This window comes from Bos indicus x Bos taurus, chromosome 8 (genome assembly GCF_003369695.1).
Source record: "Bos indicus x Bos taurus breed Angus x Brahman F1 hybrid chromosome 8, Bos_hybrid_MaternalHap_v2.0, whole genome shotgun sequence".
Lineage (NCBI taxonomy): Eukaryota > Metazoa > Chordata > Mammalia > Artiodactyla > Bovidae > Bos > Bos indicus x Bos taurus.
This window is the reverse complement of record NC_040083.1, coordinates 38,149,062-38,174,577: the sequence shown is the minus strand read 5'-3', so window position 1 is coordinate 38,174,577 and position 25,516 is coordinate 38,149,062. Positions and strand designations below refer to the sequence as shown.

The 25,516-nt window shown below is 36.6% G+C and overlaps 1 protein-coding gene across 1 annotated transcript in view; it reads left to right on the top strand.

The window, feature by feature from the left end:
• The window catches only part of UHRF2 (ubiquitin like with PHD and ring finger domains 2), a 72,894-nt gene that overhangs the window by 25,283 nt on the left and 22,095 nt on the right, over positions 1 to 25,516 (top strand). Inside the window, exons 4-6 of the mRNA XM_027549314.1 lie at positions 11,122 to 11,340; positions 21,093 to 21,202; positions 23,085 to 23,271. Of these exons, the coding sequence (XP_027405115.1) occupies positions 11,122 to 11,340; positions 21,093 to 21,202; positions 23,085 to 23,271 (516 nt within the window). The remainder of the gene's footprint in view (positions 1 to 11,121; positions 11,341 to 21,092; positions 21,203 to 23,084; positions 23,272 to 25,516) is intronic.

The following is a 25,516-nucleotide window of genomic DNA, read 5'->3' as shown; positions in this document are numbered from 1 at the left end:
GTTACCACAAATAGAAGTCAGTGAGCCAATTTTGAATAAAATCAAGTGGTATTTTTAAGTAAAAGTTCTATAAAGTAACAAAACTGATTTTCTTGAATGTATTGATATGATCTGTTTCTAAGGACTGTCAAAAATGTTTGAATGATTTCTGTATTCTCACGGGAGGAAAGGAGTATGATTTTTAAAAATCAGGTCAGCGTGTCATGTTGATCTTGAGTAGGGAGCTATAAATGAGAAGTTAAGTTTCAGAACCCTGGTGCAGTGACAAGGCTGCTTCATTGTTTCTTGGTTGTTACTGACATGTTTGCCAAAAACTTAGAATATTTCCTCTATGACTTGCAGTGTTCTGAATGGATAGAAATCAAAAGGAGGGCAGACGTTAGATCTTTAACCTTATTGTTGTTCTTCTCTTGTGTTAAAAGATAACTTAGTGCTTAAAAAAGTAACTACAGATATCAGTTGATTTCACTTTTTCAAATTTATACATCATTCCTTTATAGTAGTATTTCTCAAAGATGGTCAGCAAAACTGTGGATTGACCCAGGTAAGGTGTCTATAGTGCAGTTTCCTGAGGGCTGTCAAAGCCCCACTCCATGCATTGGGTTGGCCTGGAGTAGAGCCCAGGAATCTGCTTTTCAAACAGGCAGCCAGGGCCTTATTAAGTATACAGATCATTGGTTCTGTTATAGGCTGCATAGTTTTCAGGCATTAGAATCAGAAATTTGGTTTGAATTCTAGGTCCTTGGTTAAGTTTTTTGCTTTGCTTTTTTTAAACTTTCAGCTATAATTTCCTCATTTGTAAATATCTACTTGACTGTGTTCTCTTTTTCCCTAACAACCTCGAAAAGTATCCAGTAATAATAGCCAATTTTCTGCTTTTAATTTATTAATAAGACCAAGTTATTTTGGTAAGTACTCTAAAATAATTTACCTTTGGCATAGGTATTTTTAAACCTAATTACATTGTTTTAACAATTAAAAGTTATACACCATTGTTAACATGTTGTACAAATTTTTATTTATATGTATGTATTTAAGTCCTACTGTAAGCAGTTTTAAGTAAGTTATTTTTGTGAGTAAGCTTTACATTTAAGGTGTGAAAGTTAGCAGTGCTACTTATTAGATTAAAAAATGCTCTCTTTTTGCATGTAGTATGACATTAAAGATTGGCTAAACTAGAACATGCCTCCAGATGAATGTTGTCCTTATTTAAGCATTTTAACCCCAGGAAGCCATGTTTTGAAAGAAGGTTGCAGTGATAGTACTTTGCTTAATACAGTTTGAATCTTGTAAAATGATTAGTTAGCTTACAAGTCACCTAAGGAAATGTACTTTTACTTTCTTATAACAAACCTGTTGTAAAAATTGTGCTTAATCAATTTCCTTGTAGTTTAATTCCCCAGGTTTTACTCTATGATTTGCTAATTGAGAACACAGTTGGATTTTGTTAAAATGTCACATAGTTCAGGATCATCAAAAGCATATACTGAAGGATAGCTCTAAAAGATACCTGAAGAGTATGTAGAGCAATGAAAATGTTACTGGGAAGAAAAGACTTAGGGATATTTAAGGTTTATCTGAGAATATAGACTGTATAACACCAAAGTGTTTCTCTACTCTCAAAGATGCAAAGTAGCTAACTAGAATAGTCTGTCTTACATCTCTATTAGGGTAATAACTTGACTTCAGGTTCTGAGAACAGGAATGCACGAAGTGTAATTACAAAAAAAAGGACCCTAGTCTCATCTTTCCATATCTGTATGTAAGCTCATGGCACAGTCTAGATAAAGTCAGCTTTGATAAGTTCCTACCTCTCTGCTTCAGATTTTGAGGGATGTCTTGAGCCCTGTTTTAGAATTTTTTTTTAAGCTTCCAGCACTTTCCAAAATATTTCATGCAGTCTCCTGCAGTCTTCCTCAATGCCAGTGCTGGAAGAAGTCAGTGCTTGGACCAGTTTGTAGTGCTTATCTTCAGCTCTTTGACGCCATGGGAGGCAAGGAATGCTGTGTTAGAGATTGCTTTTTAAGAATGCCAAAAACATAATCTTTAAAGTACCTTTTTCTTATCTTTGTATAGAATTCTTCATTGCCACTTAACTATCCTAAAACACAGTGGTCATAGTTGATTTATTACATTTTTTTCAAGAGCTTTAGTTATATAAAAGATTTTTTTATTTAATGAGTTGCATGTTTCCAAACATTTGTCAGCCTGTTACATCCCAAACACACCAAAGGTTGAACATGGTACCTGGTTCTTAATGAAAACTTGGTATTTTACAGTGTAAGTTGTGATAGAAGTATGCACACCTAGCTTTCAGAATACCTTAAGTTCTGAGAATATAAGGTAGAGAAGATAATTCTGTATTCCTGAAGGAGGAGAATGCTAGGATACCAGGATAAGGAGATAAGGTGTTACCTGAGGGTAGACTAGTATGGGTGGAGTGTAGAAGATACATGGTGAGTAATAAGAAACCAAACTAAAGGTGAATAAAGATTTCCAGCTAAATGTGGCAGATTAAGATGCATGTTTGTCTCCACTCCTTAAACCCTCCTAGAAGATAGTAAAAGAATAAAGGCATAAGCCCCTGAGGACAAAAAATAATGTGGTAGAAGTAAAACACAGAAGAGAAAACAACAAACTTTTGAAAGGTAAGAAGCTAATGGGTAAATGATGCCAAACTTAGCAGGCCATAGAGCTGAGTGTAAGCCAACAACAAGCAAGTACATTAGTGTTGAAAAACCTTAGGAAGATTCAGATCTTGGATTTACCAGGTACTTTGGAGGTAGGCATATCCATGGGGTGACAGAGTGTTGGACACAGCAATTAAGCACACACACACATATGGAAAAAACTGAGAACAAAAAGATTTATTTATATGAAAGAGCATTTTAATCACTTCTATCACATTCAAGGTTTAAGTCAAGAAGAAGAAAACATGGTATTTGGGAAATAGGATTCAACACAGGAAGTAATGATAGGAGATCCCAGCGTGATATCAATGAAGATCAAGCTGTCCAGATAAGAAGAGGACAGAGGTATCTAGAAAATGTTTTGCAACCCAGAAGATTAGTAGAATACCTGAAATTTCTGAACACAGTGGAGTTTTAACAGCTATGGCAGAATGGGGGTAATTAATGGTGAAAGTGAAAGTGTTAGTCACTCAGTTGTGTCTGACTCTTTGTGACCCCATGGACTGTAGCCTACCAGGCTTCTCTGTCCATGGAATTCTCCAGGCAAGAATACTGGAGTGGGTTGCCATTTCCTTCTCCAGGGGATCTTACCGACCTCGAGATCGAACCTGGGTCTTCTGCATTGCAGGCAGATTCTTTACCATATGTAAATAGAAAACTAAGCAAGTAGCAACCAAAAAGAAAACTTAAGTACACAATAGAAAACAAAGCTGTGGAAGAGTGGATGTATAATTAAAGCATATTTCATTAGTTAGCTGTGAAGAGTTATTAATATTTAGTCAAGATATAAAGAAAAAAATACTGATATGTACAGACAACTCAGTTTGTTTAATGTGCTTAAGAGCAAGCAAGTTCATCAATCATTGCAAGAGTCTAGAGCCAGGTGATCAATTCAAGTCATGCCTCTGCTTCTTACTTCTTTCCAAATAACTTCTCTGCTTTGTCTGTAAAATGGGGATAGAATAATATCTATCTCTGTCCTAAGAGGTAAATAATGTTAACACTTAGAGCAGTGCCTTGTGTTAGTCAAGTATAAGGAAGAGGAGGATGGCGGCAGGCAAATGAGCTGTACATGAGGGGTGGGTAGAATAAGTTTGAAGTAAAAAGCAATGTAAGCATGTTGCTTAAATGTAAATGTGGAGGTGAACAAAAATAGCTAAAAGTTAAACAGTTTCATCTGGGGAATAGAAATCAGAAGTGTGGTGGGCTGGAACCAGAGGCTGCTTGTCCTCATTGTAAGCCTTGAGTGTTAACTTTGAGTTTCGTACACCTGTGGGAAAACTTAAAAAAAGTGGGAAGATCCTTTCGTTTGAACTTCAAGCACAAAGCATTTTATTTTTTATTGTAGAAATCTTTAAACTTATGCAGAGGTTGAGAGAAAGTATAATGAACTCATCACCTATCTTCACTCATTTTGACCTCCTGGCCAATCCTTGCCAGCATCTCCAGGTACCACCACTGGATTATTTTGGAGCAAGTCCCAAATTTTAAGTGTTTTCAACCAGAAATAGCCTTAGCAGCTATGGTGGGCACACTGCTCAGATCTTCAAGACAACTTGTTGACCTACAGGGAATGATTGCGGTTAACTGATAACTTTTAATCACAGCACTTTTGAGATCTGTTACAGTGTTTGAGCCAAGGCCACACTCTTTCCTGGTTCATCTTGTTGTTGACATCTTAAGAGCATTCAACTGAGAAAATAGCTAAATGGATTCTTTTTAAAGTGTGCAGAAGAGAGCTAACATCAAGCCAGAGATTTACTACTTTTTGAAAGGTCGGTGTCTGGTTGACCTTTGGCTGGTGTTGGGGAGCTAACTTTCAGGAGGATTCTCATTCCTTGATAAAAATGGTTGACTGTGCATAAGCTCTTCAAAAGAAATATGGATTATGCTGAATACCTGCTTCTGAGAGTCTGGAATTTTGGTATGTGCTAGGCATTGAATGCTGATGTGATCAATTCCTAATAAAACTCTTGAGCATTCTTTACTGCACATCCCTGGTAGACAACATTATAACACATATGTTGTCAGAATTTGTTGCTGAAGGAATTAAGCACATTTTGTGTGACTACTGGGAATGGACTGCTTGATCTTGTACCTGATTTCCTCTGGACTTGACCTTATGTTTTTTTTTTTTCTTTGCTGAATTTCCTTTGTATCCTTTCATTATAGTAAATCATAGCCATGGGAAGAACTGTGTGCTCTTCAGTGAGAATGAGACCTGTGAGTTCCCCCAACAAATCACTGAACCTGACGTGGGGACCCCAGCACATTAAAAAAAAAAAAAATCACACCTGAAATTTACGATGATTCCTTAAAATCAAATAACCAGTCAATATTCAGACTTATTTGTTTTTAAAATGTATTCTTGGAATGTACAGATAAGGATAAAATTAAGATTCATCCATTGCATGTTGTTGCTAGGTTAAGTCTCAACCTACAGATCCCCCCTACTTTTTTTTTTTCCCTTATTATTTGTTTATGCAAGTGACAGTTTATTCAGTTTTCCCACAGTTGGGACTTCACTGATTACATTTCTGTTAATGTTAGTTTCCTGAAAGTTTATACAGTCATCCCTTGGTATCCATAGGGCATTGGTTCTAGGACCCTGGTCCATACCAAAATCCATGGATGCTCAAGTTTCTTAAAAAAAAAATGACTTTTGGGGGTATAACCTATACACATCCTCGTGTTTAAATCATGTGTAGATTAATTGTAATACCTAATACAATGTAGATATTCTGTAAATAGTTGTAAATACTATATAGTAAAAGTGCTCAGTTGTGTCTGACTCTTTGTGACCCCATGGACCATATCCCACCAGGCTCCTCTGTCCATGGAATTCTCCAGGCCAGAATACTGGAGTGGGTAGCTGTTCCCTTCTCCAGGGGATCTTCCCAATCCAGGGATCGAACTCACATGTCCCGCATTGCAGGCAGATTCTTTACTGTCTGAGTCACCAGGGAAGCCCAAATACAATGTAAATGCTGTATTGGGACTTCCCTGATGGTCCAGTGGTTAACTCTGAGCTCCCAATGGAGGGAGTAGGTTTGATCCCTGGTTGGGGAACTAAGATCCCACATACTGTGTGTCCAATAAATAAAATAAAACATTTGAAAAAAAATGCTGTATAAATAGTTGTTGGAACCTGGCAAATTGAACTTCTGCTTTTTGGAACTTTCTGGAAATTTTTTCTGGTTATTTTCCAACAGTGATTGGTTGACTCTATGGATGCAGAACCATCCATATATATGTACCTAGAGGTTTGATTGGTTTTAAATTTCATCATTTGATAAGGCTAGTTTAGAGATGCTGTTTATTTACCTATTGCATGACATTGAGAAACATATAATACCTGCTTTCCCTTTCTTTTTTTGTGGGAAGATTTGGGTGTTGTCACTCTGATAAATCCATTGTGAAATTTGCTGCCAGCTTTTAGTGGTTTTAGTAGCCATTAACCTTTACCTTCCCAGGTGGTGCAGTGGAAGAGAATCTGCCTGCCAATGCAGGAGATGCGGGTTTGATCACTGGGCCAGGAAAGACCCCCTGGGAGTAGGAAATGGCAACCTACTCCAGTATTCTTGCCTGGAAAATTCCATCGACAGAGGAACCTGGGGGGCTGTAGTTCATGGGGTCACAAAGAGTTGGACACGACTGAGTGACTGAGCACCCACACAACCTTTACCTAGAATTGCTATGTAATGAAATGTGGTAACAATGGTAATATTTCTCTTTCCTTCACTTGTTAGCTATATAGCTCTTTCATAAAGAACTTTCCTTAACAGTTGATTCATATACGAAAGGTAGAATAAACTGTCAATTGTTGAACTTTTTCAGTGTTCAGAGTGAGTAAATTCCCTAGCATCCTCCAAAGGATCCTCCAAGGTCAGTGAGATTTTTACTAAGTATCATGTGAACTAATGGATTTTAATACTTGCTTTAATTTAACTCAGCTCTTTGTGGTGCCCAAGTTGTCTCATCTCTAGCCTGTGGAAGCTCCTTCAAGTTGAACCTGACTTAATGAGGATTTCTTTACACTCAGGTACAACAGGATGTCCCAAGCTCTCCTGTTTCCTGCCGAGGACTGGATTCAGCCATTTCTTTAAAGAGCTTTGGTTCTTTAGAGTGTATAGTCGGCTGTTGATTGATACTTACTTTGATCGTGTTTCTAGGTCTTCACATTGGAAACAGCTAAGAAATGTTTGTATTGATACTTCCAATTAATTTTAGAGTTGAAGGGCTATCATTTAATCTTTTATTTTTTCTCTTACCCGAGAATCATAGTTCTGATAATGTCAGCATTACCTTGCTGTATTCTACTCATAAGATGGTTTCAGACTAACAGTGCTACTATTGCAAACAATATTAGTGAAAAGTTCGTGTATTTTTTACTTTCTCCTTAGTAGATAAGTATCACTCCACTGGGAATATAGAGTTAATTTAGTGTATTTTCAAGTCACTTAAGAGTTTGTATTTAAGCCACTTTTTTCATTTTGCTTTTGATTTTTAGTGATTTATCACATTTTGTAAATTTATGATCATGTGAAACATTACATGGTTCTAAAGGAAAAATGTCAATAAGTACATTAAGAAAAACAGTATCCATCTTGGTTCCTTCTAGCCTATTTCTTATCTCTTTTTGTGGTAAATAAATGAGTTTTGGTTTATCCTTTTATGTCAAAATATAAGTATTTGTGTGTGATTACATGTGTACTCACACATATATACACACTTCTATATGTACATAATATAAGTCAATCGTGTCTGACTCTTTTGCAACCCCGTGGACTGTAGCCCACCAGCCTCGTCTATCCATGAAATTTTCCAGGTAAGAATACTGAAATGGGTATCCATTTCCTCCTCCAGGGGATCTTCCCAACCCTGGGATCAAACGCATGTCTCCTGCATTGGCAGGTGGATTCTTTACCACAGAGCCACCTGGGAAGGTATTCTTCAGGCACAAATACTGGAATTGGTTGTCATGCCCTCCTCCATGAGATTTTCCTAACCCAGGGATTCAACCCGAGTCTCCTGTATCTCCTGCATTGGCAGGCAGGTTCTTTACCACTAGCATGGCATGGGAAGCCCATGTACAAATATATTTATCTCAACACATACTTAATAGAAGATAAATATTGTTTGCATCTTGTGTTTTTTGAGTTAATATATCTCTCCATATATATGTATCACTCCAGCAAATGTCATATTCCTTTCCATTATATAATTGTATCATGTAGTAGGTAGTTTCCTATTGTGGACATTTGGTTATTTCTAGTCCTGCTGTTACAGATAGTGCAGCCTTGTGTATGTGTCTTTTCATGGGGTGTTTTGCTTCTTAATGTTTGGGACAGATTCCTAGAGTAGATAGAATTCCTGGATCGAAAGGTAAATACATAAGCAGTTTTGCTGGGTATTGCCAAATTCCCCTCTTCAAGGAGACCGTATCAGTTTGTATTCCCATCAGCAGTGTTTGAGAATGCCTGTTTTTCTACAGCCTATGAACACATTGTTATCAGGCTTCACAAAATGTTTTAAGTAGATCTGTGTTTTAGAGTCTTTGGCCAAAGTATGGTGGCATCTAAGGAGTCTAAAACAGGGAGATGAGTTGGCCTTGACAGCCTCAGAGAAATGCAAGCCTTTACTGAGGTTATAGAGTTACATTAAAGAAGCATTGACAGTATGCATAAGGAGGACTTAGTAATGATGGAGAGATTGGGGGTAACTTCAATTTCTGGGAGTATGAAAAATTAAAGAATACTGAGCATCAGCAGATTAGAGGATGGGAGAATTTCTTGAATTTGAGGTGCTCCTGAAATACATGTTAGAGATGCAGTTGGATATATGAACCTGAAGAGAAATTTGGGTTAGAGCATTTGAGTCATCCCTGTGTGATATGTGTAAATGAAGATGCTGAGGAAAAGAATAAAAGTGATAATGGAGCCTCAGCGTGTTCTTGACTTTGGTAAAAATAGTTTTATGGGTCCTTTCTATGTCTTCTTACTTAGCAGCTGATTTAACACCTCTGGGTGGCATTAGAAAAAGTATACTTCATTTTCATGACTTTTACACACTATACATAAAGATTGTGTATTCATATGCTCTACAATGTAATTCTGTTCTGAAGTCATACAAACTTAGTTTCAGGGCAAACATAGCTTAAATTCCTTTGATATAGGGAATGGTTTATTTTGACTCATCTCCAGTAAACATGATTTTATATATGATTTTAAAACTTTTTAAAATATTTCCATTCTTGGTATCTAACTTTGGCAATCATAGGCAAATGGAGAGTTCTTGCCAGTGAAATACCCTTTTTTCCCTATATTAACCATACAGGAGTATATGATAATGTCAGGATGTAAAAATCATGTTATAGCTGAGAAGAGGATCTCATATAAAAGAATAGTTTTCTATCATTTATGGCCTTAAGAATATTGAGTCAGGAAACACATTCACTACGTCAGAATTAGAAAAGCCCTAAAATAGCTAGTTAAAAGTCTTCACCATTTTAGTTTTCAAAACAACCGTATGGGCTAGTTAGTTAACCATTAGGTATTTACACGTGAGAGACAGTCATGTGTAAACTAAACACAGGTAGAACTAAAACAGCGAAGCTTGGTAACTTCCCCAAGGATACACAGTAGTAGGAAGCTAAAATGGAATTTAAACCCAGGCAGGGTGAAAATACAACATATTTTGAGTGAAGAGACAGGATGATAAAGGATTCAAAACTTTATGTTAATTCATTTATAATGTTTTATACTTAAAGGGTGGCAGGGTGACCAACTTAGACTATCAAGGATTAGGTCTTTAGTGGAGACTATGTATATTTCTTCTTGGCACTTAAGCTGTGGAACTCATTGTGTTTATCTTTGGTCCAGTATCAAGTATATTCTCTTGCCTATGTCAGAGCTATGTGAAAACAAAGTGACTTTTTTTAGAGTTAGAGCTGCCCTCTTCTCACTCACTGTCCAAGCAGAGGTTGCTCGGAGGCTTGTGGTAAAGGGGCATTGTAGCACTGAGGGTGAATGGACCAATCCTTTTTAAGGCCCCTTGTGAGTCTGAGATTTTTTTTTTCTTTTTTCGTCTCTGCTTAACTAAAATTTGAAGAAGTTTGATTAAATTGAGTGATTAGCTAAAATCCCACCAGGATTAATATCCATTTATTATAAATAAGTTAGACATACGGTGAGAGTCCTAGGCCTGCATAGTACTTGTTTGATTTGGAAGAACCGAGACAAGCTGCTAGAGCTGCTTCCAACTTCAGGCTCACTTACATTTTGAGTACACCACCCAATTGGTTAAGGGTTAATGGTCTTTTCCCTTAGTTACTACCTTGTTAATGCCATCACAAAATGCTGTGATATTTAACTATTCTTGTGTTTCTATATAGCACAGTAGCTTATCAAACTTGAGTATGCTTGAGAATTGCTGAGAGGATTTGTGAAAATAGACCACTGGGCCTCACTCCCAGAGTTTGAGTCAGATCAGAAGTGGAGTTAGGAGTTTGCATTTATAGCATGTTCCCAAACGGAACCACTGCTTAGAGAACCAATGCTATATTAGTCTGACCTACCCCAGGAGATTGAGTTTTCCAAGAGCAGGAACCAGAAATTACTTGTTTCCTTATCCCTCTACTAGCGAGCAATACATAAAGACAACAGATCTTATTAATGTTATAGAAAGCACTATGGACTGTTACATTGCTATTTTTGCCTATGGATACCAGATGTTAGGCCCCAAATAGAGGAACCTTCTTTTAAGTTCAAATCAGGTTTAGGTTTGTTAAACCTTTAGAAATTCAAATAAGATCAAGATTCTACTGGAATTCTTTCGCATGGGCTTCCCAGGTGGCGCTAGTGGTAAAGAACCTGCCTGCCAGTGCAGGAGACTTTAGAGACGTGGGTTCGATCCCTGGGTCAGGCAGATCCCTGGAGGAGGGCATGTCTCTCCAGGATTCTTGCGTAGAGAATCCCATGGACAGAGGAACCTGATGGGCTACAGTCTAGAGGGTCGCACAGAGTAAGACATGACTGAAGCAACCTAGCATTCACGCATATTCTTATTATGCATAAAGCAAATGGCAGAGCTGGATAAACTAATTCCAAGTTCAGGAAGAGATCAGCATCTAGTCTTACTAAAGTAATTTTTAAATGTGGGTTAAGAAAATGTAGAAAAGAAGAACTTGGTTTTTTTACCTACCCCTACTCATCATTCCCCATCACCTCCCTCCCCAAGCTAATTAAGAATGACTTATTAAGATTTTAACAAGACTTGTTTATTCTGGCATTTAAAATCAGAAATAAATATAATTTACTTAAGTGCCATTAAGAGTAAAATTATTAGGCTTTTATACATATTGCATATAATTTTAGTCTTCCATGCTGATAATCATAATCATAAGCAGTGTTCTGTGATTCTTTTTCCTCAGATACCCGGAAAGTGGTACTGTAGAAATAAATGTCAAGGATCTTCGACCACGAGCTAGAACCACTTTGAGATGGAATGAACTAAATGTTGGTGATGTGGTAATGGTTAATTACAATGTAGAAAGTCCTAGTAATAGAGGATTTTGGTTTGATGCAGAAATCACTACATTGAAGACAATCTCAAGGACCAAAAAAGAACTTCGTGTAACTGTTTTCTTGGGGTAAGATTCTCTTCACTGATGCCATTTAATTGCTGAATTAAGAAATGTAATTTTTAAGTGTTAAGCACATGTTCTTTAATTTAAAAAAAGATGGAATCCATGAAAGATGGAAATTTCCATACCTCGAGGAAAACTTTTTAATAAATTTCTTGAATTTTTTATTAAGAATGACCCTTAAATCTCCATTGCTACTTTAAGGCTGGAAGTATTATTTGAAAGCACCTTGGAAATAATTGAACATGTTATTAGAGAAATTTTTGTCTACTGTCCAGGATTCTACTAGGCTAAACCAATAATATACAGATGTGTTTCAATACCTATGTTTGCTCTGAAGATGTGTTGATAGAATAGAAATGACTGTCTACCTAGCCAGCTGTCTGCTGGACTTGAAAGACTAGCAAAAATTTTCCTTTATAGTAATTTTATTTAACTTAGGAACTTAAAACCACCTTTGAAAAGAATTCAAAACGTAAAATGTCACCCAAGATTTCTATCACTCAGATACTTCCATCGTTAATTCTTTAAGAAATACTCTTGTATGTTTCCTTCAAATGGTACAAGTACTATGCATTGTTTCAAAGCTACCTTTTTACACTTGGAAAAATGTTGTCAACACTGTTTTGTGTTCAGTTCTGAAGAAAATGAGAAATAGTCACTAATTTACTTTTTAAAAAAAGTCTGCCAAAGTATTTCCAATTCTTTATCATGATGCTTAAGTAAAAACCTTGTGTATGCACTTTTGTGCATTTTTCTTTAGAATGAATTTTTAAGAGTACATTTGTTGTGTTGAGCATTGCGGATACTAGAACGACCCTGACAGTTTTCTTTTACTTAAGAGAAGCAGCCAAACTAACATACTTGTTAAGTTCTGGTTAACTGATTATGCATTGTACATATATATAAGGGATACATATATATCTAGTTTAATATTGAGATGACAAATCTAAGATTAAGCATCTGCTTATGATGAGTAATATAATACAGAAGTTGGTAAACTGTGGCCTGTTGGCTACCTGTTTTATGAAAAGAAATTTTTATTGGAACACAGCAGTGCCCATTTATGTTTTAGCTAAAACTGGCTTTTTTATCTGTGTATTCAACAGCATTGTTGAGTGGCTGCAAAAATGAACCTTAGCGAATTTTAAACTACTTACTCTCTGACCCTTCATGGAAAAAGTCTGCTGACTCCTAAGATAAAGAAAAAGATTGTGAGCTTTTATTTTAGAAAACCATTTCAGAACTTAGTGCAAACACAAGTGTGATTCTGTTGTCAGGCTAAGGATGTAATAACGCAATTAACAGATTTCTAAGTAGCTTGAAATTCTGACATGGATACAAATCATGAAGGAAAGGAGAAAGCATCTACATAAATTAGTTATATAGAGATTCTTATAATGTACATAGGTGTAGGAAGTGAAAAAAAAAAGCATGTATACACAGCAGTACTTGTAACATTGAGCTAAAAAAGCTTGCTATTTAAAACGTTTTCCTGAGTAATTTTGAGGTACAGTTAAAGAGTGGAGCACTCTGGCTTTAGGGACTAGAGAAAAGATTGAGTGGAAATTACAGATAGGCAAATATTGACTCATGAGAAAATGGTGGTATTTGAGGGCTGTCCCAAAATAAAACACACTGTCCTATAAAGGCTTACGTTTGCTGTCATTTAGGTTTTTACTAGACTTGTTAAGGATACAGGAGCCAAGAAAGGAGTCACTTTGGCTTGTGGATGGAAATTTTTTTTCATTGTTAGAAATCTTTTCCCTTCACTGGAAGGAGTTTGGTGCTGTTACAGACAGTGCTTCCATGACATTATACTTCTGTCCTGCTGCTTATGTGTGTTAGTTTCTGTTGGGTGAGTGTTGTCTAGAAGAAGATTGTAGAACTTGTGCATCTCTAACTTTAGTAGATAGAACCAAATATTTAAGTGGTTATACCAGATTCCACTTCGACCATAGTAAGTTCAAATTGCTCTGCATTCTTAACCACACTTAATTTTGTCAGACTTGAGTTTTTGGTACTCAGGTGAGTTTCTAATAATACACTATTGTGGTGGTAATTTACGCTTCCCTGACTATTAATGAGATTGAGAACCGTATGTTTATTGGCTATTTGGATATCTCTTGTAAGAATCCTGTTTCAAGCGTTAAGGATCCTGTTTCAAGCATTGGTATATGTTGTAGTTAATTAGGTAGTCTCTCATTGAATTTTTAGGAGTTCTAGTTATGGTAACTTGACCATTTCAGTTATATGTGGAGAAAATACCTGCTTCAATTCTGTGGCTTATCTTTTTTCCCTATGTTTGAATAGTAGTCTTAATTTTAGGTGGTCAAATTTATCAAAAATTTCCCCTTATGCTTATACTTTCTGTGTCTTGATTTAAGAAACCTTCTGAGGGTTGGTCAAGGTGGGAGATGGGTGAGAGTGGTTAAAAGGTACAAACTTCCAGTTATATAAGTTGTAGGGATATAATGTACAGCATGGTGACTATAGTTAATAATGTACTGTATATTTTAAAGCTGCTTAGAGAGTAGATCTTAAAAATTTTTATCACAAGGAAAAAATTTGTAACTGTGGGGTGTTGGATGTTAACTAATCTTTTTGTGGTAAACTTTTCTGTATATCAAGTCATTATGCTGTACACCTTCAGTTCAGTTTAGTCGCTCAGTCGTGGCCGACTCTTTATGATCCCGTGGACTGCAGCACACCAGGCCTCCCTGTCCATCACAAACTCCCATAGTTTACTCAGACTCATGTCCATTGAGTCTGTGATGAGACATCCAACCATCTCATTCTCTGTCATCCTCTTCTCCCACCTTCAATCTTTCTCAGCATCAGGGTCTTTTCAAATGAATCAGTTCTTTGCATCAGGTGGCCAAAGTGTTGGAGTTTCAGCTTCAGCATCAGTCCTTCCTATGAATATTCAGGACTGATTTCCTTTAGGATGGACTGGTTGGATCTCCTTGCTGTCCAAGGGACTCTCGAGTCTTCTCCAGCACCACAGTTCAAAAACATCAATTCTTCGGTGCTTAGCTTTCTTAATAGTCCAACTCTCACATCTGTACATGACTACTGGAAAAGCTTCATGTCTAGCTTTGACTAGACAGACCTTTGTTGGCAAAGTAATGTGTCTGCTTTTTAATAATCTATCTAGGTTGGTCATAACTTTTCCAAGGAGCAAGCATCTTTTAATTTCATGGCTGCAGTCACCATCTGCAGTGATTTTGGAGCCCCCCAAAATAAAGTCTGTCACTATTTCCACTGTTTCCCCATCTCTTTGCCATGAAGTGATGGGACCAGATGCCATGATCTTCGTTTTCTGAATGTTGAGCTTTAAGCCAACTTCTTCACTCTCCTCTTTCACTTTCATCAAGAGGCTTTTTAGTTCCTCTTCACTTTCTGCCATAAGGGTGGTGTCATCTGCATATCTGAGGTTATTGAGATTTCTCCCAGCAATCTTGATTCCAGCTTGTGTTTCATCCAGCCCAGCATTTCTCATGATGTACTCTGCATAGACGTTAAATAAGCAGAGTGGACAATATACAGCCTTGACATACTCCTTTCCCTATTTGGAACCAGTCTGTTGATCCATGTCCAGTTCTAACTGTTGCTTCTTGACCTGCATACAGATTTCTCAGGAGGCAGGTCAGGTGGTCTGGTACACCTTAGACTTAAACAATTGTATGTCAGTTATATCTCAGTAAAACATGGAGTGGAGCAGAGGGGAGAAACTTCTCCCTACTCATAGAACATAAAGATATTCTCCATTATTACCTTATAAAAGCTTAATACCAGCTTTCTTTAGCTCTTTAATCCACTTGAAGTAGGTTTTTTGGTACAATGTGAGGTAAACATTAGACTTGCCTTAATACATGTGAATAATCATTTTTCCTGGCATCATCATTTAAAAGGCCATTCATCCATCTGATCTCTATTTTGTATCATTGGTTTGTTTTGTATATCCTTACATAAGTTTCATACTTTCATAATATGACAGAGCATTCTAGTCATCTTGGTAACATCTACATAAAAACCATTAGGAATTTGATAAGTACAGGATTAAATCTAATCTATGAGTGTGATTTCTTTGCATTTATTTAGGTCTTTAATATGATTTTGTCATGCTTTTAATTAGGTTAGGCATGTGCGCTCAGTAGTATCTGACTCTGTGATCCCATGGACTGTAGCCACCCCCAGGCTCCTCTGTCCATGAGATTCTCTGGGCAAGAATAATGGAATAGGTTGCCATTTCCTTCTCAAGGGGATTTTCCCAACCCAGGGATTGAACCCAGGTCCCTGTGTCTTCTGCATTGGTAGGTGGATTCTTTACCCCTGGTGCCACCTGGGAAGCCCTTTTTATTAGATTGGACCGTATGAAATGTTTTTATAGATTCAAAATATTTGAATGTTGACAATTATATGACTCAGCCTGGTAGAATTCTCTCCAGAGGTCTGATCTTATGTGTCTTTTATTCTTATTTAGCCTCAGGTACCACTTGTTTATAAGTAAATAAATTTCGTTTTTCTTTCTTACTGGTATGTAAATAACCTTTGATTTTGGATCCATTATCTTTACTAGAGTTATTAATTTTAATTTACATGTAGGTAGTTTTGGGGTTTTTATGCTTGTAATCATAATCTGTGAATTATGTTTGTGTTAGTCACTCAGTCATGTCCGACTCTTTGCGATCCCACGGACTATAGCCTGCCAGGCTCCTCTGTCCATGAAATTTCCCAGGCAAGAATACTGGAGTGGTTTGCCATTCCCTTCTCCATGAATTACATTTATGTGTTCTTTTTCCTTTGATCTTTAACTTTGTCTTCATTCACCAGTTGCCACTTGGTTGTTAGAAGGAGGTGGTGAGAGTAGGTATCTTTTTTTTTTCCCCCACCCTGATTGCCAAGAAAAAACTTTGTTGAACATTTTACTAATACTTACAATGTTTGACAGGTATTTTGTAGGTATGCTTTCCTGGATTTGGCTTGACAGTATTTTGTGTAGGATTTTTCCATTTGGGTTAGTGAGTGAAATCTGTATATTATCTTTCTTATCTAGCTATCCTTTACAAATTATGTTGATTTTATAAAAATAGTGTGCTGTAATATTTTTCTGTTTTATGGTAGAATTTTGTGTCCTTTTCTTGAATGTTTATTAGAACTTCTCAGTTAAGGTCTTTGGGGCTGAGTTTTCTTTGTACAAAGTTGTTGTTTTTTTTTCCCCCCTGTAATGATTATATAGAACTATAAGGTGCAAAGGAAGAAGCAAATAGAGGACATGATTTTTAATCTGCCTTGGAGATTTGATAAGGGAACTTGGAGTTAAAGTTCATTATTGTTTCTAATTTTTAATGTGAGTACCAAAAGGTGAATATGCTTAAACTATCTAGTTAACACATTGTATTTTTCACTTGTCATTTCTATTTCTATTTGAGCTTTGAAGAAAATAGAAGTCTAGGGTTTAAATCCATTTTTCCAACTTTTGTTCACTTACTCTTGTTTACTTAATACTATATAAAATTATATTAGATTAGAGTTTCCTAAGTAGAATTTGAATCCTACTTAGCAAAAACAAAAAAAAAAATTTAACCTCAAACTATGAATATACTTAACGTATTTTGCATCTTTTTTATAGGGTTTCATTTACTAAATTTTATCTATACTTGTTTATCATAACATCGCTAGTGGTGATTTTATTATTGAATGTACCATTTTTACAGAATATAAACTTGATGTCCGTATCAAGTTATAAATCAAAGTTTACTGTATTCCAACCATATTGGCCTCCTTATGTTGCTTAATCATACAAACATGCTCCTGTTTCAGAGCCTTTGCCCTTGACCATTTCCTCTTACTGGTCTACTCCACACCGGTATTCATTTGACTGGCTTTGTCTTTTGTTTTATTCTTTATTCAAACATCACTTTGAAAGACAACTTTCTTGATCATGCTGTGTAAAATCATACACACCCGGCATGGGTTACTTAAATTCTCCTTTAGTCTAACTGAATTTCTTTATGATACTGATTATCACCTGACATTTATTGTTCTCTCTTGCCCTACTTGTATTAGGTTCTTATTATTGCTGTAACAAATTATCACAGACTTTAGTGGCTTAAATTGGAGAAGGCAATGGCAACCCACTCCAGTACTCTTGCCTGGAAAATCCCAAGGACTGAGGAGCCTGGTAGGCTGCAGTCCATGGGGTTGCGAAGTCGGACACGACTGAGCAACTTCACTTTCGTGCATTGGAGAAGGAAATGGCAACCCACTCCAATGTTCTTGCCTGGAGAATCCTAGGGATGGCAGAGCCTGGTAGGCTGCCGTCTATGGTGTCACACAGAGTCAGACATGACTGAAGCGACTTAGCAGCAGCAGCAATGGCTTAAATAATACAACTTATTATTTTGCAGTTCTGTAAGGCAGAAGACTTACAAATTTTACTGGGCTAAAAGTATCAGCAGGGGGTTGTTTTCCGTTTTGGACACTCTGAAAAAAAATATAGTTCCTTGCCTTTTTAAGATTTTAGGGGTTTCCCAGTTCCTTGGCCTATGGCCTACTTCCTCCATTTTTGAAGCCAACAAAGTTGTATCTTTGACTATTCGTTTTTAGTCACATCTTCCTTCAGGCTCTTTCTTCCCTCTTCTACTTTCAAGATCCCCCATGATTACCTTTGGTCTATCTGTATAATCCTATTTAAAGGTTATTAACTTCATAATGTCTGCAGAGTCCCTTTTGCCATGTAAGGTAATATATTCATAGGTTCCTGGGCTGATAACAGATATCTTTGGGGCATATTATTTCGCTAGTCATACCACTAGAATGTTAATGCTTTGATTTTTGTTTTTGTTGCTGTGTGTCAGACCCTGTTCTAAGAACTAGTTAAAATAGATATTCAGGAGATACAGTATTTCACAGAATCTGAAATTAACTTTTCTGTATTTTAACATCTATGAAATTAGGGTGTATCTTAAAATTGCTATTGGACTGACTAAAGTTGGGTTCTTTCAGATACTTGATTTTACTTCTACTAGTTACCTTGGAGTGCCATCCAGCTTGAAGTTAAATTTTCTATATCTAGAAATAGGACTAAAGAAGAAAGTATAATATGTAATGGCTTTATGGATAGTATGTAACAGCTTTATGGTCTGACACTATAGCTATAACTGTAATACATGGAAGAAATATACACAGAAATTTTAAAGTATTTTCTATAATCCTAATGATAACTGGTGAAAATGTCTTATGTGTAACGTGGAATAAAGCAAAGAAGTACTTATAGCATTCTCATTTAGGCATCCCTGGTGTCTTTGAGAACTAGGATTTTCTGATTGTGAAAGAAAAGAGAAACAGATAAATAATTGCTTTGTCAAAAGCAAACTTACCCTTCAGTTCTGAATTTGAACAGAAACTGTTTGCATGAGCTCATGAGGTATCTTGTATATGTATTAGTGTGTATGTCTCAATTTTGTAGGTTTGTCCACTAAAAAGACCTGAAAATAGCAATCAGTCCAGTTGCAGTAAGCTTTTTAGCACCTAAATTGTGGTCTTGAAATAACCATTTCCACCTAAAAGAAGGCTTCCCGGATAGCTCAGCTGGTAAAAAATCCACCTGCAATGCAGGAGACCCTGGTTCAATTCCTGGCTTGGGAAGTTCCCCTCTGAAGGGTTAGGCTCACCCATTGCAGTATTCTTGGGCTTCCCTGGTGGCTCAGACAGTAAAGAATCTGCCTGGAATGTGGGAGACCTGGGTTCAATCCCTGGGTTGGGAAGATCCCACGGAGGAGGGTATGGCAACCCACTCCAGTATTCTTAACTGGAGAAGCCCCATGGACAAAGGAGCCTGGCAGGCTACAGTCCATGAGGTCGCAAAGAGCCAGACATGACTGAGCGACTTAAGTGCACACACACACACCCCCTAAAAAACCAGGCTTCATTGGAGATAAGACGACAGGCTACAGGCAGAAATGTACCAGAAGAACTAGGGACATCTTGTCTCGCAGATAACAAGGAAGCCCACAAAGACTGCTAAACTCTTGTCAGAAAGATATGAGAGTCAACTGGCTGAAGATGAGACAATTTGACCATCATTAAGGCAAATAATAACTAAAGTGGATTGAAACACCTCAAATATGTAAACTCATAGTAATATGGAAACTGGTCACCTACATAGAATGTTTGAGAGCTATTTTTTTTTTTTAACTGCTAAAGAAAGTATTCCATTTTTTTGTTATATGAGCTATACCACTGAGTTACCAAATAATTGATGTGGTCATGTTTTTCTTTATGGAATTATTTCAGCAAATAAGTGAAAAGGGAGTGAAAGAACTAGAATATCAACATTATCCAATCCCCAGTGAATTAATCTAGTCGTTGAGCGTCTGTGGCTGCTATCATCATAGGAAAAGACAACTAAATAATTAGGTGCTTACTGATGAAAATAGACCTGTAGATGATTTTACTCAAAAAATGAACCTATTTGAGTAAACATTGAGAGGAAGGGTCAGCGGTTTTATTCTATAAAGAGCCAGATAGTGAATAGTTTAACCTTTGGCCGCCAGATGGTCTCTGTCACAACTCAGCTCTGCTGCTGTAGCATGAAACCAGCCATAGAGAATACATAAACGAATAGGCATAGCTGTATTCCAGTAAAACTGGAACACATTTTTTAAAACATGCCTCAAAGCCACAGTTTTTGACCTTTTCACCAGACCAACTACTGATTTACAGGAAACACAAATGACAGAAAAAACTGAAATGAACTTAGGGAATTCAGATATCAAAATCAAAACCATGGGAAACTGTAGGACAAATGGTGGGGGTTCATCAACAAGTTATAAGGGAAAAGATTGGGAATTTAGTTTTTGAAACACAGAACTATATCATATACTTAGGGAGGAAGACAGGTGAGAAGAGTGAAGAAAATTAAGGTAAAGGTGACTCATGGGAGGGCGTGAAGAGGTTTTGACTTGGAGGGAGGATGTGAAGTGCTGAGGGAGTTGATAGTCCTGTCTCTTGTCATGGTTGATTACAAGGATATGTGCCTTTTACTTGGCTAAACTATACATCTGTCTATAAATTTTCTGCATTTGTTTGCATTCTACATTACAAGTTTTAAAAGAAAGGTGAAATATTTGAAAAAGTCACCAAGCAAATAGTAATCAAAAAAACCAAAGGTACACTTCTGATACAAAATGCGTTAGTAGAGATAGAAATACCTTTCATAAGAACATTTAAGTATTCTTAGTCTGTATGTACCTAATAATATATCTTCAAAAATATAAAGCAAAATTTGGTAGATTAAAAGAATTATATAAATCTATAGTTATGGCAAGAAACTTTGAAGTATATGCAAATAGCTATAAATATGTTTGTGAAAAATATGGCTTAGTATTTGAAAGACTTTTCTTTGTAATGAGGTCATCTGTTTACTCAGAAACATGCATATTTATTGGAAATATGTTTAAATCTTTTATTTTAATTGGGAGTATAATTTTACCTTACCTTTAAATTTACAAGATAGGTGTCTTCTCACCAAATGATCTAAGTCTTGATTTTTTTTTTCCCCTAATATTAAAGTTAAATTTTAACTTCAAATATTAATCACTGGACTTTTCCTACTGTTGGAAACAGTAACTCAGTGATTAGAATAGCTATTACCCCATTTTTAGTAGTGTTCAGTGAGTTTTGAAACTGACTTTTAATTACTGTTTGCATATGGTTTAGATTTTGCTGACCTTTGTTCCTTTTTTAAACAGGGGTTCTGAAGGAAAATTAAATGACTGTCAGATAAGATTCATAAATGAAATCTTCAAGATCGAGAAACCTGGAGCCCATCCTCTTTCATTGGCAGATGGAAAGTTTTTAAGTATGGATCTTTCTTATGGGCCGAGACTGCATGTATTGTTCAGGATTGCCGTTTTGACTAGCCAGGGAATGACTTTTGAGGAAGTACAAAACTAAAAACCATACAAATTGATTTTCAAGACAACCATTTTGATATAAGATCAATTTGGTTTAATGGATTTTTATCAAATGATAAAATTTGTTTCCAAAGAGTATTTTCTCATCTTGGCATTTTATTGCCATTTTCTTGCTGTTTCCTTTATTATAGTCTGTCCAGATAAAAAACTCACTTTGGTAATGTGGCCATTTAAGATTAATAGTTAATAATGAGGCTTATTTTTATACTAGTAGAGCCTAAGAAGAATAATGCTGGTTGAGCCCTGAATTTCTGGGAGGTAATGAATGATTTATGTAATTGTTAGAATGTAGCCTCATCTCCTCATTGTATATAACCTAATTTCATGCAGCTAGTTGGTAACAAAGGTAGGACTAAATTCTAAGTCTTTTCCTTCATAGTTCAATTTCTATCTTTCCAAATAGGTTACAGTGTCTCATACTCTGTTAATTCTAATTTGTGTGTGTGTGTGTGGAGAACAATTCATTGAGCTTTTGCCATGTGTTGATGTCAGTGTCTCATATATTCTGGCAAAAGAAATATTCAAGATTAAAGAATCCTGCCTATCCTCTTCTTAACCACAGTTGTGCAGAATTAGAGCAAGACAAATCCTTTAACAGATTAATAACTAGACTTCCATGTTACTGGTTTAAGCCATACTCGTTTTTTGAGACTGCAATGCTAAATACATCTAGACTTGAATTAAGAACTTTAAGGCATACTGTGTATGATTGTATGGTTATATTCAAGGAATAAGGGTAACTTGTTAAGTAAATTTGTTTAATATGATTTGCTCTCAGTAAAACACAAAAGAAAAATTGACTAGGTTTTTCTTGTGTTTTCTCTGTCAGTATATCTGCATGTATATGTTCTTTGCCTAATGCTAATCATGTTATAGCTACGACTTTGAACTTCTGTGTAAGGAAACCATTTCAGAGCCACAGCCAGACTGCCAGTGATCACTCTAAACCAGAAATCTAAACATACCTTTGGCAACATGTCATTCTAGACATCTTTCTGTATCTGTATAATTCATCTTTGTGTATTTATACAGTTCTGTATAAAAAATTTATTCTGCAGTTTCATTTTTTAATATATTTGGCTATCTATATTATAGTTCTTATAAATTTACCTCATTTTTCATAAAATTTATCCAACTGTTACTCTTTTGATACTTAAATTTAACTTGATGTTAGTGAGCATTACTATAAGACTTTTGTGTATATATATGTTTATTTTATAATTTCAAATGAACATTTTGGCAAAAAGTATTTTGGATTTAGATGGGAGAGACTGGCAGAGGAGGGGTGGGCAATAAGTGGAACCTGTTAGTTGCCAGAATTCTGAACCAACTGATAAGTAAGATTAAAAAAAAATCAACTGTTAGTACTGTATTTACTAATAAAGAGTATGTTGGGGGCATAGCAAAACCAAAATGGATTTGCTGACTTCTAACAGGTATACCCCTCCTAATTTAGTCCACCTGGGGAAAGATTTGGATCTGCAGAACAGATGATACCTAACACTTCCATTTCGGAACAACTTTGTTCAGTTATTTCACTGGAAATTTTAATATATCTAATGATGCCTCATGAGTTAACTGCATTACCCCTATGCATCTTGATGCACATTTGGGAAATAGTAAAGTCTTGCACTGAATTATTCCATATGGTTCTTTTTGTTTAAAAAAAAAAAAGCTGTGTGCTATTCTCATGGGTTTTTCTTTATAAGATTCATAGACATAAAAATGATTTTAAGACTGGGCTTGCTATAATTTTGTTCTTAATAGGGAAAAATGACCCTGAATGTGACTCCTGTGGTGGAGACCCAAATAAGAAATGCCGTTCTTGCTCCTGTCATGTATGTGGTGGAAAACAGGAACCCAACATGCAAGTTCTATGTGATGAATGTAACATGGCCTATCATATTTACTGCCTGAATCCTCCTTTGGATAAGGTCCCTGAAGAGGAATACTGGTATGATTATCAGGGGATTTTTGTTGTTACTATGTAAGAATTGAATGTGCAATATGTATTTGAAACCCCAAAAGTAGATTTCTAAAGATACAAAAGTGTAAGAGGTGGATTTATTGAGAGACATACATGTCTTCTCTTGGCAGAGATGTGGTCCATCTCAGAAGACGAGTGGCCTGCATAATGTATACTGAAGTGCTTAAAATTGTATAACTAATGGTTATTTGGCATTGGTACCTTTATTCAGTTACTACAACAGCTTCTAAACTGATCTCTCACTCCTTTTTTTAATCCCTCCAGTCCTTTCTCCAATATGAGTCTGTGTCCTTTCAAAAATGCAGATTTGGTAATTACTCCTTTGCTTCAGATGCTTTACATTACTGTAGAGAGCCTTGCACAGTGTTTTTTAGTTAATTTTTCCCACTGTATCTCTTACCACTTTCCTCTCTTATTTTCCCAAGTGGTCCCTAGATGGCTTCATGCAATAATGAGACTTTAAATACCAAGCAAATGGTTCAGAATTTATATTTTCAGACCCAGCCTTACCTGAACTTTATGTTCCTATATTCAACTGCTTGCTTGACTAGTATTACAAAATTAGTGACTCCAAGTGGAGATCTTGATGTCCACAAACATGTCCACTGAAATCCTACTCCTCACTCAATCATCAGTAAATAATATCATTGTCTCATCCACCTGTTGAGGAAAAAGCTGAATTTCATTTCAATTCTCTCTTCTTCGTCACATACTCTACATCCAATAACATTAGCAAATCTTACAGTTCTACTCTCATTACCCAGTTCAGCCACCATCTGTACCCTGAACTGTATGTGTGTGTGCATGTATGCTCAGTTGTGTCTGATTCTACCACCTCATGGACTGTATAGCCTGCCAGGCTCCTTTGTCCATGGAATTTTTCAGGCAAGAGTACTGGAGTGGGTTGCCGTTTCCTTCTCTGGGATCTTTGTAACCCAGGAATTGAACCTGAGTCTCTGGCATCTTCTGCATTGACAAGTGGATTCTTTACCAGCTGAGTCACTAGGAACTCTATAGTAAATGCACAGCTAGTCGTCTTGCTTTTACATTGTCTACCAGCTATCCTTCCTGCCATAGCAGCAGAATGATCTAAATCCTGAATCAGAATACTCACCTGTTTAAAACCCCTAATGTCTTCCTGTTGAATTTAGGATAAAATCTAAACCCTTGCTGTCTGTGAACCAACTTCTGCCTACTTTTAATGTTCTTCAGAACATACCGTTCCTTATTATGCCTCAGGACCTTTACACTTAATGTCTCTTTGCTTGGACTCTTGATAGGTTTGGCTCTTCTAATCTCATCTGGAATAGCACTAACCCTGATGTATTTCCTTTATCAGTCAGTTCAGTTGCTCAGTCGTGACCAATTCTTTGTAACCCCATGGACTACAGCACACCAGGCCTCCCTGTCCATCACCAACTCCCAGAGTTTACTCAAACTCATGTCCATTGACTTGGTGATGCCATCCAACCATCTCATTCTCTGTTGTCCCCTTCTCCTCCTGCCCTCAATCTTTCCCAGCAATGAGGGTCTTTTCCACTGAGTCAGTTCTTCACATGAGGTGGCCAAAGTATTGGAGTTTCAGCTTCAGCATCAGTTCTTCCAATGAATATTCAGGACTGATTTCCTTTAGAATGGACTGGTTGGATCACCTTACAGTCCAAGGGACTGTGAAGAGTCTTTTCCAATATCACAGTCCAAAAGCATCAATTCTTTGGTGCTCAGCTTTCTTTATAGTCCAACTCTCACATCCATATGGAGAAGGAAATGGCAACCCACTCCAGTATTCTTGCCTAGAGAATTCCATGGACAGAAGAGCCTGGTGGGCTGCTGACCATGGGTTTGCACAGAGTCGGACACAACTGAAGCGACTTAGCATGCATTACATCCATACTTGACTACTGGAAAAACCAAAGCTTTGACTAGGCAGACGTTTGTTGGCAAAGTAATGTCTTTGCTTTTTAATAAGCTGTCTAGGTTGGTCATAACTTTCCTTACAAGAAGCAAGCGTCTTTTAATTTCATGGCTGCAGTCACCATCTGCAGTGATTTTGGAGCCCCAAAAAATAAAGTAAGCCACTGTTGCCACTGTTTCCCCATCTATTTACCATGAAGTGATGGGACCAGATGCCATGATCTTAGTTTTCTCCATGTTGAGTTTTAAGCCAACGCTTTGACTCTCCTCTTTCACCTTCATCAAGAGACATTTTGGT